This window comes from Seriola aureovittata, chromosome 1 (assembly GCF_021018895.1).
Source record: "Seriola aureovittata isolate HTS-2021-v1 ecotype China chromosome 1, ASM2101889v1, whole genome shotgun sequence".
NCBI lineage: Eukaryota > Metazoa > Chordata > Actinopteri > Carangiformes > Carangidae > Seriola > Seriola aureovittata.
In genome coordinates this window covers 322,700-338,940 of record NC_079364.1, presented here as the reverse complement: position 1 = coordinate 338,940, position 16,241 = coordinate 322,700, and the positions used below count along the sequence as shown (strand labels likewise).

Below are 16,241 nucleotides of genomic sequence, written 5' to 3'. Positions count from 1 at the left end.
TGTAACTGATTAGCTTGCTGATGTGTCTTGATCACAGCAGCAGCTCAGTTCCCACAGACACACACAAAGCGCTGACCCAGAGGCCTACTGTAGGTGTGTGTGTGTGTGTGTGTGTGTGTGTGTGTGTGTGTGTGAGAGAGAGAGTGATGGTTCATATGGTTTCATTGTCGGACTGCAGAGACAGACTGCACCTGGATGATGTGATGTCAGTTACCTGCAGCTTCACCTGTTCTCTGTGCAGGTTCACACCTGTTCAGCCAGTGTTACCAGTTACCCATGTTCACTGGAGCGTGTTTTTATTTGACCTCTTACTGCTCCAGAGCACGATGGGAGATGAACATACCAGAGGATCTCTGCAGCCTGATTGGCAGTTTGTGATGTCACTCATCCACTTTGATTTGAATACATTCAAATTGATTTGATGACTGAAACAAAAGATCCAGGAAGTTATAAATATTGATTCAGATCCATTGATCTTAAATGATTTTACACTTCCTGTGTGTTGAGCGTGTTGAGCGCCCTCTGCTGGTCATGGTACAGACCCACCACCTAGGCCAACCTGAGGCCAACCACGCACATGACCTCACATGTTACTGTGTGTGTGTGTGTCTGTCTGTGTGTGTGTGTGTGTGTGTGTGTGTGTGCTGTCTTAGTGGTGAGGTAATGTGTTATTGTCTGTCAGGAGGGTAAAGACTCATTCATCCCATCTGTGTAGAAAAACAGGAGGCCTTGTCTTTTATTTATAGCACACACACACACACAAGCTCCTCCCCCTCCAACCTTCAATAAAGAAGGAGGTTGGTGGTCGCCTCCTTTGTGGTGTCAACACACACGCACACACACACAGTTCATCAGTTTCATGTGTGAACTAATCAGCAGGTTTGTTTGTGTAACATCACCTGAACATCACCGTCAGCTTCTGTTTGTCAGAAAATATGTTCGTATTTTACTGAGAGACAAAATAAATGAATAAATAACTTAATAAGAAGAAGAACTAATGAGGTAATTTAACCTGCTGCTCAGGTTAAGGGTCAGAGGTCAACCCCCCCACCCCTGTGTGATGTCACATGACCAGTTCCCTCTCTGTCTGCAGGCCTATGGCTGGGCGTTGGAGGGTATGCGTCACCTAGCTGGTGTCAGTATGGAGGAGTGCACGCTGCCGGACAAATGCCAGGCTGTGATTGGCTGCCTGGAGGACTACCAGCGTGAGCACCCACCAATCACAGATGCCCGTTTCCAGGAGATGAAGGCAGCGGCAGGTGAGCTGCGGGGTGAGCGAGGCCTCCGTCAGTGGAGCTTTGCCTGGTCCAAGTGTCAGGAGACAAAGAAGATGTTTGACAGAAAGATGGAGGCAGCGCTCAGGACACGAGACTCCAGCCACAGGCGCCGCTCTGACTCCACCCACAGCAGAAGCTCTATGTCCTCCAGGAAGACGCTGTCAGGACTCTGGGGTGTCCGTGAGACATCATCCTCCTCCTGGCCGCCAGAGGAGGACGCTAACACCTCCTCACCTCCTCGTAGCGCATCCTCCCTGCTCCCCCTCACCTCCTCACCCATCGCCTTCACCCCTGCTCCCTCCTCTGGCTCCCCCCACACACCCCAGCACACCCCGCTCCTCCAGCGTCTGTTCCGCAGCGTCTCCTCAGAGGAGTCATCAGACCGGGTGGATCTCTGCTCCAGTCCCAGCCTTCCTCGCCTGGACTCCTCCTCCTGCTCCTCCTCCTCTTTTTCCTTCTCTTCCAGCAGGCGGCAGCAACTCAGGAAGACCCAGAGCTTTGACTGTCCCTCCACCCCCGAAGCGGTGCGGTACGGGTCGTGTGCTCGTGCCCTCAGCGAGCCTGTGCGCAGAGGAAACACTGGCGTGTTCATCCGCGGCCTGGAGGTCAGTAGCACCGAGGCGGCCGACCACACGCTCTGCCCCAGGACGCCCGCTCACGGCTGGATGGGACAGGGGCTACGCACCCCCGGGACACCCGGCACCCCGAGAACCATCGGCAGCCCTGCAATAGACCCCCGCCCCAGGGGAAGGTGGGTAATCAGCTGGACAGCTGATTTACATCATGATTTACATCCATGAGAATCAACATGGCGTCTGTTCAGGTCTGATTCATCCTCCTGCAGCAGATCATGTATTAATCTTTGTGAACCTGGTCTGTTTTTCTCTCTGGGGCCATTAATTTGAAAAATCTCATTAGACATCTGAAATTTCAAAATGTTAAAATGGCCGCCATGTCAGGAACAAGAAACACATTTTACCCACAGACAGATTTCAACATTTCCTCAGAGCTTCATTAGTCACTATGTTTACTTGTCCTAACATTAACTCTCTAGGCTAACTCACTAGCGCAAGGCTAGTTAGCAATCTTTTTGTGAGTAATGTTTTTGCTGAAATACTTTCATTTAATTTTTTATGATGAATATAAAATGTCACTTTCTAGATTATAGTTTGATTTGACACCAGGATTATTGATGAAAAAATTGTGGATGAACTTGGTGCAAAAAATAACATTTCCTTGCCAGAAATGGCAGCCATCTTGAATTTTTGAGTGGTTAACGTGGAAAGCATTTGAGTCAGGTTTAGTTCTTGTATCCACATTTGAAAGATCTCCCTGAAACATGCAGTTACCTGCTGCTTCACCTGGGAGACAAACTAACAGCTGACCCACAGAGTTGTTGTCATGGTAATGTGTCCATTTAAAGTCTGCTCTTATTATCACATCCATGTAGGCACAGTGACGTAGTTCAACCGAAGCACCTGAGGATGACTTTTAGAAACTCAGTTGGACGTATTTTATTTTGAAAACTCTGGGGTTGTGTTTTATTCTGAAAACTCTGGGGTTGTGTTTTATTTTGAAATCTCTGGGGTTGTGTTGTAGTCTGGACGGACAGAAACTGAGACCTTTGGAAATGATGACGTCACACCGACGGGCTCTCCTGATTGGCTCTCATCAGCCTGGACTACCTGTTCCTCCTTCAGTGGATTTACTGTAACTGACCAATTGCAGAATAGACAATGTACTTCCTGTTTACACTTGCTCACACATGTTCAGTGTAGATGATTGGTCATGTGATGCGTGTTTGCATGTGTGTTAGTTTGATCGCAGCCTTCGTAGATGTCAGTGTACAACCCAGAACGTCGGACCACATTTTGTATAATAGAACAGACAGAACAGAGAGTCTGGTCTCTACCTGAGACTGGTCTCTACCAGTCAACACTGTCTCAGTCTTCACTGAGAAGAAAGACAGTAACCTCGTTAATGTGACGGTAGCGAAGCAGGTCTGGGTGTCGATGAGAAGATTCAGAGTCTTCACAGATTAAATGATTAACAGCAGATCTTCTTCTTCCAGTGAGCTGGAGATGTAGTGAGGAGGTAGGAGGAGTCGTGATGAACACACCTGAGCTCACCTTGTCCCTGTCATCAGTCTGATGTGTGTACATGTCTGTGCAGTAAACTGCGTCACATTGTGGAGGAGATGGTGACCACGGAGCGGGAATACGTCCGCTCTCTGCGATACATCATACACCACTACTTCCCAGAGATGGACCGGGTCGACCTGCCCCAGGACCTGAGGGGGAAACGCTCCGTGGTCTTTGGGAACCTGGAGAAACTCCTGGACTTCCACAGTCAGTTCTTCCTCAGGGAGCTGGAGGCCTGCTGGAAACACCCACTCAGAGTGCCTCACTGCTTCCTCAGACATGTAGGACACACACACACACACACACACACACACACACACACACACACACACAGCACCAGAGGGGAGAGACATTCAGTCCTCTGATCATGTGATCAGTCACAGTGAATAGAGTCACTGTTCTGTGATCAGTCACAGTAGAGACATGTCGGACATGTTTGAGCTCATTTAAAGGAGCTATATGTTCGTTTTGCTAATGCTACATAGCTAATGTTAGCATTAGCAGCTGTTTACTGACCAGTCACTTCATTTCTTTACTCACCAGCATCTGTCTCCTCTCCAGAGGTGCAGACAAACACAGATGTTAACTCTTGTCTCTATCACGTCTCTTCTGCTATTGAAGTTAGCATGCTAAAAGCTATCCTCCACCTGAAGCTGTAGCTGCTCACATGTTATGATAATATATTATAATTAGGGCTGGGACGATTATCCGACGTAATCGACGTTGTCGATTATAAAAATTATTCAACGTGGAATTTTAGTGTCGACGCGTCGTGTAAAACCACACAGGGTAAATGTTCATAGAACCAAACCGGAACTTTCTAATGGACCGTTTATATCCATCGTCTTTGGTTTACCCGGATACAAGCGCAGCGCACGGACTGGGACAACGCGGTGACGTAATTGAAGTCATTGACTACGTGAATGATTTGCGTCTGTGTAAATCTATTTGAACAACATGTCGGCGTCTACCAGCAGCACGACGGAGCGCGTGGAGCAACACACGGCAAAAATGCTCGCACACGGTCCTCCAGAGTTTGGGAATACTTTAATCTTGACACCAACAGTGCGGTAGACTGCAGACTCTGCAAAGTGCATCTGGCATATCTCTCATGCACGACAGTCATGCACGAGCACATAAGGAGGAAACACCCTGGTGCAGCGAGTCAAGATGTTGGACGGGGCAAATTGTTATATTAAATGACTAACTGGAAAATAATTGCAATAAAATTACTGTTAGGTTAATAAAAAAACTAATCGTTAGATTAGTCGAATAATCGCAAAAATAATCGCTAAATTAATCGTTTGAAGAATAATCGTTTGGGACAGCCCTAATTATAATTATTATTATATTATTATAAAGAGAGCGACGACCTGCTGCTGAAGAGAGACCAGAAGAGGAAAAGCCTCTCTGTCAGTTACAGAGGCTGCAGATGTTTTCATTGACAAACTGTTAACAATATTATCTTTAAAACTCAGTCAGTCCAGTGAACGACTCATCACTGATCTTTACTGGGGACACACAGACAGGTAGGAGGAGGAAGGAGACACACCTGGCTCCACGTGTGACCTGTGACCTCATACACAGGGAGGGAAACAGATGAGCTGAGACACACTGAACCAAACACCATAAATCTAAGACTTCAATCAGTTCATTGTCGTGAATAAATAAACGTGTCAGCTGTTTTATAGAAAAAAACACTGATTAATATGAATGTCATTAAGTCAGTCAGGATGATTGATCAGCTGATTAGTTTATTACAGATCAATCACTATCAAAGAACCTGTCAGCTGATAAATCCCATGATCAGAAACAAACTGTTTATAGTTTATTTTACACTGATCACAAGAAACTAAATATCAACTGATCATCAGATTATTGAACTCTCAGGTATTGATATATGATCATCATGTATCAATCAGGTTATCAGCTGATTATCAGACATTAATCAACGAAGGGTAATGACCCCGTGTCTGTCAGAGGAGGAAGCTGCTGTGTTTATATCTAAATGTGTATTGATCCAGATGTTGATCCGATCCAGTTGTGGTGTTGAACAGATGTAGTATTGATCCACATGTTGATCCAGATGTGGTCTCTCTCTCACAGCAGGAGCAGTTCAGTCTCTACGCTCTCTACAGTAAGAACAAACCAAAGTCTGATGCTCTGCTGTTGAACCACGGAAACTCCTTCTTCAGGGTGAGACCTCACACCATGACCTTTGACCTCTGAGTGGGAGCTGTGTCCCACATTCCTAAACTCTGTCTGTGACCTTTGACCCCAGAGGAAGCAGGTGGAGCTGGGAGATAAGATGGATCTGTCCTCCTACCTGCTGAAGCCGGTCCAGAGGATGAGTAAATACGCTCTGCTGCTCACCGACCTCAGCAAGGAGGTGGGCGTGGCCCAGGAGGCGGAGCTCGTCGCGCTGCAGGCTGCCACCGACATGGTCAAGTTTCAGCTTCGCCATGGCAACGATCTGCTGGCAATGGACGCCATCAGAGACTGTGATGTAAGTTGAGAGATGAATCAGACAGTGGACAGTTCAGTCATGTGACACTGCAGACAGGAAGTGATCCGTCTCTGTCTCTCAGGTGAACCTGAAGGAGCAGGGTCAGCTGATCCGTCAGGACGAGTTCACGGTCTGGACTGGGAGAAGGAAATGTCAGCGTCACATCTTCCTGTTTGAGGAGCTGATACTCTTCAGTAAACCCAAGAAGATGGAGGGAGGGCTGGACGTGTTCATCTACAAACACTCCTTCAAGGTAACACACCTCAGTCCACCTGAGACCACCTGAGAGCACAGACCTGAGACCACCTGAGACCTCAGACCTGAGACCATCTGAGACCACAGACCTGAGACCACCTGAGACCACAGACCTCAGACCACCTGAGACCACCTGAGACCACAGACCACAAACCACAGACCTGAGACCTCAGACCTGAAACCTGAGACCACAGACCACAGACCACAGACCACAAACCACAGACCTCAGACCACAGACCTCAGACCTGAAACCTGAGACCACAGACCTGAGACCACAGACCTGAGACCACAGACCTGAGACCACAGACCACGTCTTGTTCTGAAACTTTAACATCCTGTTTGTCCTTCAGACAGCTGACGTGGGTTTGACGGAGTCCACCGGTGACAGCGGGCTGCGGTTCGAGATCTGGTTCAGGAGGAGGACGTCCAAGAATCAGACCTTCATCCTTCAGGCCGCCACACCAGATGTGAAACTCACCTGGACGTGTGACATCGCCCGAATCCTGTGGACCCAGGCCACCAGGAACAAAGGTAGAGAGGGGCGGGGTCTGTGCCTCTGAGCTCCTCCTCTGTGATGTAATGATCTAACGATGATGTCATGTGTCATGTGTTCAGAGATGCGTCTGAAGGAGATGGTGTCCATGGGCGTGGGGAACAAACCGTTCCTAGACATTCAGCCGAGCGACGCGGCGATCAGTGACCGAGCCGTTCACTACATCATGAAGAGCAGAGGTAACAGGAAGTGATGCTGGCTGATTGACAGCTCAGTGTCTCTGGTACCACACAATATATATAAACATGTTAATCACTCATTAATATTTATAATAATTCATATCATTTTACATGATGATCAATCTGAATTAAAAACTCATTTATATTTAAAGCATTTTATCGACACTGTGTCAAAGTATCTGCTGGTTTTTCTTTTGTCTTTGAAACTTACATCAACAAACCTTTGATGATGATGATGATAAACCTTCCTCTCTTCAGTCTGACCATCAGTCACAGACATCAGAGAGTTATTTTCTGATCATTGATTATTCTATTATTGATCAACATTGACTGATGAGTAAAATAAGGATTGATTATTGATATGATCGTTCAGGTGCCAGGACAAGGGCGTCCATCGCCGTCTCCGTCTTTGACCACTCCAACCCTTTTAAACGAGGAGCGGTGACCTCTGACCCTGGGACATCAGGACCTTCTTCCTCCAGTCTGCTGGGGCCGCTCAACCTGCACATGTACAGGTACAATATGAACCGGTCCGGTCCAGTTCTCTGTAGTCTGATTCTCTGAACACTTTATAACCACCACCCCCCTCCCCCCACCCCAGCCAAACCCCCCTCCCCTCTCCTGCAGCTGAAGGCTCCTTCATCACTTCCTGTATCGAGGAGGACGAGCAGGAGCATGAGACCAGCAGCCAGCCCTCCATGAGTACGTACAGACAGGAACAGAGATGTTGTGTTTAACAGGAGGTATCGCTCCTCTGATAAACACCTGTCTGACAGCTGATTGTCTCTCTCTCAGCCACAGAGAGCTCGGGCTCGTCGTCTCGCTGTCTCTCCGGATCCACCGGCTCCGACAGCGGCTGCGTCTCCTCCCACCTCCAGGAGGCGCTGCCCGAGGAGCCCCGCCCCTATAGCCAGCCCTCCTCCTCCTCCTCCAACAAACAGCACCTCAGCAGCCAGTTCAAGTCAGCTGTGAATACAGAGACAGCAGAGAGTAGAGACTGTGGTGAGACGTTAACTGTGTGTCCCCATCCTCAGACGTCTGCTCCTCTCATCGGCCCGGCAACCATCGTCTGAGACAGCTCACCTGGAGGACGCCACTGTGAGTGAACACATACACCTGTCCTCACTTGTCCACAGGTGTGTCCTCTCAGGGCCATCTCCCCAAGCTCCAGTGATTCTACACAACACTTTACTATACTACACACTTAACTAATAAGTGTGTGTGTGTTTGTGCACCTGCATTTATTTACTTCCTGTCTTCATGTTTACAAACAGGAAAACGTCAAAATCCACTTTATTCACAATCATCCACAATCATTTACAATCATTCACAGATCTGAAGAATCCCTCAGATAAACTTTATTTAAACAGACAGCTGATCACTGTGTTCACCTGTCAGCCATGTTCTTTTCAGTCTGTTATACACAGTCGACTGTCAGTGTCATGTGATGATCACAGCTGTCACATGATCACAGGTTAATAATCACATGTAGATAAATGAGCGATGTCACAGGAAGAAAAACATCAATTAATACAAACAGTTTATAAAAGAAAATCAGTTTTTTTAAAACTGTTTTTATGTGTGAATATTTATATATAATATTCAGTGATGTCAGCACAGGTACATTAAACTCTGTGTCTCTGCAGGTGTGTGTCCTTCCTGCTGCAGTGTGAACCAGAGGACGGAGTCTGGTCAGCTGTTGTTGTTATTTATGTGTTGTGCAGGTTCAGTAGTTTGTTGTGTAAATTACTGTTGGAGTTTCTGTGTGTAGTTCGACTCCTCACAGCTGCTGCTTGTTTCTGTTATTGAGCTGGTCCAGGATCAGCTGGACTCTGTACATGTGTGTAAATAAACAGCTGTCACTTTTCTTACTTGAATAATAAACGAGAGTTTGTTGAAACGAACACGTGGCTTCAGTGTGACGTTTGTCGCCTCGGTAACCAAAATGTGAACCACAGTCTCTGTTTATCTGTCACATGTTAAACTCATCAGACGTCATGTGGCACTGATCTGAGATCAGCTGATTTCTCAGTTGGTAGTTTTCCTTCAACGTGGACAGAAGCTTCTTCTTCATCCTCTCCTGAAACACAGTCAGTTTATATCAGGTCAGACTGACTGTAACATCTGGAGAATCAGGACATCTGGACTGATCAATAAGCTTCATCACACTTGATTCAATAAATCAGTTGTTCATTGATTCACCGACTGATTTTCTTTTTCCTGTTTTTTTTTGTTAGAAGCTTTCAAAAAGTTTTCCCACCACATAAAGAACCTCTGACTCAGAACCAGAACTTCAGGTGTGTGTCCTTGGCAATGAACAGACTGAAACCTCCGAGGCTCAGAACCAGACTGGACCGGGTCAGTCTGTGTCACTGACCAGGAGCTGTTCAGTCCTCTCCAGTCTCCTGAGCAGAACCACTTCACCGTCCTGTGACGTCAGCCTGAGTCCAGCACCGCCCCCTCCTCCTCCACCTGCAGCAGCTCGCTCCACCTGCACAGACCTCAGGTCAGATTCACCCTCCACTACACAGACCTGACAGAACAGCACAAAGCGGAGTCACCAGGTGATTCAGTGATAGAGAGGGAAGATTATACAATTAGTCGATTCATTAATTAATTGATTTACAGAAAATGAATCATTAAAATCATTTTCTAAGCAAGACATATCAGCGTTGATCAAACTTGTAAAAAGTGAAGATGTTAACTGTTGATCATCTGAAGAATTGAACTTTCTCTAAACACTTTCATTTGAACCTTTATTTTCAGGTTGACAGTAGAAAGATGAAACACTGTTTTATAACAATAATCATTTAATCAGAGAAATAAACAGATCGACTGATAAAGAATTGATCACAAGCTTCAGATAAACATCAGCTCAGCTGACAGATCGTGATGTGTCTCCTGCAGCCTGAGGGGTTTGTGGTTTACCCAGGAACTGCTGGTCTTGTTGGAGCGACCCGGGTCCGGTCCAGTGCTGGTCCACCAGCTGCAGCAGAACTCTGAGGACCCGGGACAGTTCGGACACACCGACAGCGAGGAGACGACCTGATGCTCTGAAACACAAAGAGCTGAGGAGCGTTTCATTCAGAGCCTCCACATGTGGAAACAGCTGCATGACGTCTCCTGTCTCCACACTGTCAACAACTGGAGACTTACCAGATGCATTATGGGACATGTAGGCTCCAGGCCTGGGATTTGAGCCGTACTACAGACTAAGGTCACAGTATTACAGAATGAGTCTTAAATCCAGCTCTGGTCTTAATATTATGGCAGCAGAGAACTTCTTAGTCCAAACCGCTCTAAGAGGAAAATGTGCTCTAACTCTTAATGTGAAATAATAGAAAACAAACTGAAGCGTTTTCCCGCCTAAAAAAACCTTTAGAAACCGTTCAAGACGAAGCTGATCTCATACACTTCCGCCTGCAGCCTCTCACAGCCAATCAGCATCGGCTCAGAAGTGCACACCCCTTCCCCTGCTCTCATTGGACAGGGCCTAGAGCGGGAATGGCTGACGGAAGCAGGAACCGATATCCTGAACGGATCTCTGCAGCGACACCTCCAGCACCGAGTCGCGGGACCGGAAGGAGGGAAATGAATGAAACACGGAGAGAAGTGCCGCGAGTAAAACCGCTCGACAGTCTTCGTGTTGTTTGAACTCTTCACAGATCGTTTCCCTTTTGCAAGAGTTTTTTTTAAATGAGTTTTTCTAATTAGTCTAAGTTGTGTAGTTTCTACTTCCGGTCAGACGACAGATGTATTTGAGCCTCCTCGGCTTCCTTCGACCAGCGATTCGTGTAGAACTCGATACACGCGACATCCTGGTCTAATAATACACCCATGCTTAATGTGCACAGACTGAGGCCTGTGGAGCCACACGCACACACGCACGCACGCGCGCGCACACACACACATACGTAGAGCCTGTATTGGCCGCTGGATCCTACGTCAACGTCTCCGCCATTTTATAATCCAGGGTTTATGATTATATGGAGTAGAAATAAAAGTTTTGTCTCCAGTTTCTTAGATAGATAGTTCAGGCTGTTATCAGTTTTCCATAAGGAGTGTGTGACGTCACGTGTACACAGTGGCGCCGCAGCTGTACTCATGTAGGAGAGAGTGGGGTAATTAGTGCCAAGGGGCAAGTAGTGCCACCCCTGTATCTAGAAAACCATAGAAGAAGTTGGTCACGTCACCACATGCTTTTGAAGAGGCATCTATTTCACTCATCCTGCAAACAGGGGAGACACGTGTGAGAGGTAAGCACATCTAAGATTAGATTCACTTTATTTATCCCACAACTGGGAAATTCATTTACCACAGCAGAAAATAAACATCTATAGAATAAAACATCTATGGAAATATACAACAAAAATATACCAAATATACACAATACACACACTTTGCCCTCCAAAGTAAATTTTCTTTGATCATGGTTTTTTGATTGCTGTGTTTGAACAATTATAGTTTTAGTGCTTTAGTAAGATACACCATGAGTCTATCCAGTTAGCATGATGCTAGCTCTAAACAGCTGCATCGTTTTCACAATGGTGGGCTTGGGGTAATTTGTGCCAAAGGGCCTATTTATGATTATTTACTATATATTACTTTATTGTATTTTATTGTTATTGTACATTGTATTCTTTCATTTGATCACTAAAACTATGTGACATTCTTAATTTTAGAATCCATCACGAATACAAACAGAAGACTGAGAGGAGAGGGACTTTCTGATTCCACTTAGCCATGCCACTGATTATGAGAGTTCAGGTGTCCAGAGTGATGATGATGATGATGATGATGACAAGGATCTGTCTGCTGGTAACTTTGTCATTGTGAGGTTTGCAGGTAAAAAATTGGTGGAGAGTGTTGAAGGTGATGAGATCAGTGCAACGTTTCTGAAGCAAAGCTGTAAGAGGTCTGTTGATGGAAAGCTCATCTTCACATTTAGAGAGAATGATGAAGGACTCATCCATAAAGGGGATGTGCTCAAGAAACTACCCACACCACGAAAACCTGGTGGTACTGCTGGAAGAGAGCATAAGTTCACATTTCCATGCAGCAGTAGCGGGCCGGTTCTGTGAAGAGATCCAGATCCAGATCATTTGCATGATCAGGTTTTCATTTGGATTTTTGATTTTGTTCTGAGCGTGTTGCTCTGAGTCGAGGTTCATGTCTTTAAGTTCATGTCAGGCTTTGTTTGTTAAATGAACGTTAAATAAGTCATTTTGCATTGAATTTGTCTTGATTTTTATATACCATTATCTTTTGTGAGATTAAAATGATCTGTTTTACTTCAGTTATCAATGGCACAATTTACCCCAGTGTATTCTCTCTAATGGCACAATTTACCCCAGTGTATTCTCTCTAATGGCACAATTTACCCCAGTGTATTCTCTCTAATGGCACAATTTACCCCAGTGTATTCTCTCTAATGGCACAATTTACCCCGCAGTGGGGGCAAGTTGTGCCACAAGACCACTTTTTTTTCTAAAGCTATATTTCTCAACAGTTTATTTAAGATCCAGAGTGATTGTCCCCAGAGACGCTCAACATCCTAAACTATATGTACATGTTTGAGTTGGAGGCGTTACTGTCATCCCCTACTTACCTCACTCTCCCCTCCGGACTGCAGACATGTTTTAAATGATATTATTTGTTTGTTTGTTTTTCATCATCTATGTTGAAAAGAAATAAAATGGTGGAGAACCTTCCTGAACTTCAGCTGCATCGGTCTGAGTCTGGACGGAAGAGAGCAAGAGACAAAAGAGGAGTTCAGGTGTGTTGATGCTGCAGGTGAGTTGATGCTGCAGGTGAGTTGATGCTGCAGGTGAGTTGATGCTGCAGGTGAGTTGATGCTGCAGGTGAGTTGATGCTGCAGGTGAGTTGATGCTGCAGGTGTGGAGCAATGATGAACGGAGGCAGATCTGAAGGAGTTTGAACTTCAACAGGAGGAATTTTGTTCTATTTCATGTTATTGTCTGGTGGTTTTTTATTGTCTATTGCAGCAGCTTGTTGTTACTGTGTTTAGTTGTTAGTTATCGACTGTTCTTATGATGATGCTAAATGAGGGAATCTGTTGCTTCATGCAGACTCACTGCACGTTTCTTATGGATATTCAATATAGTTTATAACAGTATATTGAAGCCTGTCATTCAGCTGTTGTGCTGTTCTTCAGGCCGATTGTTTGGTCTTTGAAATGCAGGCGGAAGGAGGCGGATCACAGTCCTGATCTCCTGCTCGTTTACTCTTGGATGAGAAGACGTGGTCATGTATGGGACACCAGTGGACATGCGGTTCTTAATTGTGTGTGTGTGTGTCTGTGTATCATATGTAACAATACCAAAGACACCTTATAACAACTCTATACAACTTCCTCACCTGTCTGTGGTGATACATCTGTGTCAATGCAACAGACCTGGAGCAGCAAACGCTCCTTCAGCTTCATGCTGTTTCTCACTGGTATGAAATTAAACTGTTAAAACGTCTCCAGGCAACAGCCTCCATTAAGCCGAACAAGACAATTGGTCAAAATTCAGATTTTATAACTGACGTCATCTGACAAAATCACCAGACACATGAAAGATAGAGACTGAGCTGTAACATGATCACTCACAATTATTATGCAGGACATTGATTTTGCTCATTTACCAACAGCAGCGTGAAGCTCCCGTCACCTCAGCACCCAGACCTGCACCTAGACCTGCACCCAGACCTGCACCCAGACCTGCACCTAGACCTGCACCCAGACCTGCACCCAGACCTGCACCCAGACCTGCACTCAGACCTGCACCCAGACCTGCACCCAGACCTGCACTCAGACCTGCACCCAGACCTGCACCCAGACTGCACCCAGACCTGCACCCAGACCTGCACCCAGACCTGCACCTAGACCTGCACCCAGACCTGCACCCAGACCTGCACCCAGACCTGCACCCAGACCTGCACCCAGACCTGCACCCAGACCTGCACCTAGACCTGCACCCAGACCTGCACCCAGACCTGCACCCAGACCTGCACTCAGACCTGCACCCAGACCTGCACCCAGACTGCACCCAGACCTGCACCCAGACTGCACCCAGACCTGCACCCAGACCTGCACCCAGACCTGCACCTAGACCTGCACCCAGACCTGCACATAGGCTGCACCCAGACCTGCACCCAGACTGCACCCAGACTGCACCCAGACCTGCACCCAGACCTGCACCCAGACCTGCACATAGGCTGCATCCAGACCTGCACCCAGACTGCACCCAGACCTGCACCTAGACCTGCACCTAGACCTGCACCCAGACTTGCACATAGGCTGCATCCAGACCTGCACCCAGACCTGCACCCAGACCTGCACCCAGACTGCACAGAGACCTGCATCCAGACCTGCACCCAGACTGCACAGAGACCTGCACCCAGGCCTGCACCTAGACCTGCATCCAGACCTGCACCCAGACTGCACAGAGACCTGCATCCAGACCTGCACCCAGACTGCACAGAGACCTGCACCCAGACCTGCACCCAGACCTGCACCTAGACCTGCACCCAGACCTGCACCCAGACCTACACCCAGACCTGCACCTAGACCTGTACCCAGACCTACACCCAGACCTGCACCCAGACCTGCACCCAGACCTACACCCAGACCTGCACCTAGACCTGTACCCAGACCTACACCCAGACCTGCACCTAGACCTGCACCTAGACCTGCACCCAGACCTGCACCCAGACCTACACCCAGACCTGCACATAGACCTGCACCCAGACCTGCACCCAGACCTACACCCAGACCTGCACCAGACCTGCACCCAGACCTGCACCCAGACCTGCACCCAGACTGCACAGAGACCTGCATCCAGACCTGCACCCAGACTGCACAGAGACCTGCACCCAGGCCTGCACCTAGACCTGCATCCAGACCTGCACCCAGACTGCACAGAGACCTGCACCTAGACCTGCACCCAGACCTGCACCCAGACCTACACCCAGACCTGCACCTAGACCTGTACCCAGACCTACACCCAGACCTGCACCTAGACCTGCACCCAGACCTGCACCCAGACCTGCACCCAGACTGCACAGAGACCTGCATCCAGACCTGCACCCAGACTGCACAGAGACCTGCACCCAGGCCTGCACCTAGACCTGCATCCAGACCTGCACCCAGACTGCACAGAGACCTGCATCCAGACCTGCACCCAGACTGCACAGAGACCTGCACCCAGACCTGCACCCAGACCTGCACCTAGACCTGCACCCAGACCTGCACCCAGACCTACACCCAGACCTGCACCTAGACCTGCACCCAGGGAAGGTTTATTATTCTATTTATTTAGAGAATGGCTTTTTTCAGTTTTTGATATGTAATTATTATCATGAGCAAACAAACCGTGTCCTGTGATCTTTGTTGTTGCCTGTTCTTGTGATCAACGTAGATCAAAGACATTTGTCTCTGTGAACTGATCTTTTTTTTTTTTGTTGAGTAGATTATGAGAGGGTGCCCCAGGTGTCAGACCAGGTGTGGCCCCTCCCATCCCGCAGCAGCTGGACAGCAGAAACATCCACTTCCTGTGAGCGCTGAGTGACATCATTGAGATCCGCAGAGAGAGAGAGAGAGAGAGATGCCTCAACAACAGCTCCACCTGCTGGTGAGTGTGAGTACAACCTTCAGAATCTGCTGCTGGTTCCAACAGGGGTCAAGGGTCAAGCCCAGTCCGTTCTCTTGTACATTAAGTATCAGGAGGGAAGGAGAGGAGGAGGAAGGAGAGTAAAGAGGAGGTAGAGAAGGACAGAAGGAGGAAGGAGAAGGTAGCCAAGGAGAGGAGGAGGTAGGAAAGGAAGGAGATAGAGAAGGAGGTTTTATCTCTATAAGATAAAAAACGAGTGAACCTGATGAAAGAATCCAACACACTGAGATCCACTGATTCTTCACGGAGAGACAGGAGCGAGGAGGCGGGGCCACAGGACACCTGTCTGCAGGTGAGGTGAACAGCAGATACAAAGTCACAGGCCCCACCCACACAGTGTGACAGGTGATTTATGCACAGATGAAGACAAGGGAAGGAAGAGCAGCACTTTTTAAATCACATTTGGAATCTTGAATGAAATAAAAATCAAATGTGAACAAAGGTCAAGAATGTTTACAGAACACACACACACACACACACACACACACACACACACACACACACACACAGACACAGCTGAATCTTGTCTCCTTTTTACTGGTTTTAAGATGATTGATTATTGATCAGCTGTTGGTACTCTACTCTCTGTTGTGCTGTTCAGTTTTATCAGTTTAACTGAAGTGAAACTAATGATCATTTTCATTATTGATTATAC

The 16,241-nt window shown here is 47.3% G+C and overlaps 1 protein-coding gene and 1 long non-coding RNA gene across 4 annotated transcripts in view; both read left to right on the top strand.

Moving 5' to 3' along the window:
- plekhg4 (pleckstrin homology domain containing, family G (with RhoGef domain) member 4) overlaps nt 1-8,815 on the top strand; it is a 42,872-nt gene extending 34,057 nt beyond the window's left edge. For both annotated transcript variants that reach the window (XM_056376759.1, XM_056376751.1), the window contains exons 13-23: nt 1,094-2,028; nt 3,450-3,699; nt 5,525-5,614; nt 5,700-5,924; nt 6,007-6,177; nt 6,530-6,710; nt 6,795-6,911; nt 7,285-7,426; nt 7,513-7,613; nt 7,707-8,009; nt 8,558-8,815. In XM_056376759.1, the coding sequence (XP_056232734.1) occupies nt 1,094-2,028; nt 3,450-3,699; nt 5,525-5,614; nt 5,700-5,924; nt 6,007-6,177; nt 6,530-6,710; nt 6,795-6,911; nt 7,285-7,426; nt 7,513-7,613; nt 7,707-7,984 (2,490 nt within the window). In that variant the 3' untranslated portion in view covers nt 7,985-8,009; nt 8,558-8,815. The remainder of the gene's footprint in view (nt 1-1,093; nt 2,029-3,449; nt 3,700-5,524; nt 5,615-5,699; nt 5,925-6,006; nt 6,178-6,529; nt 6,711-6,794; nt 6,912-7,284; nt 7,427-7,512; nt 7,614-7,706; nt 8,010-8,557) is intronic.
- Nucleotides 8,816-10,617: 1,802 nt separating this feature from the next.
- On the top strand, nt 10,618-15,547 carry LOC130171626 (uncharacterized). Of its 2 annotated transcripts, none has more exons than XR_008828177.1 (4): nt 10,618-11,167; nt 11,594-11,729; nt 12,600-13,214; nt 15,386-15,547. It is a non-coding gene; the product is annotated as an uncharacterized LOC130171626 (long non-coding RNA). The 2 variants fall into 2 exon arrangements; XR_008828175.1 differs by having other exon boundaries at nt 11,594-12,687; nt 13,114-13,214.
- The last annotated feature ends 694 nt before the right edge of the window (nt 15,548-16,241 follow it).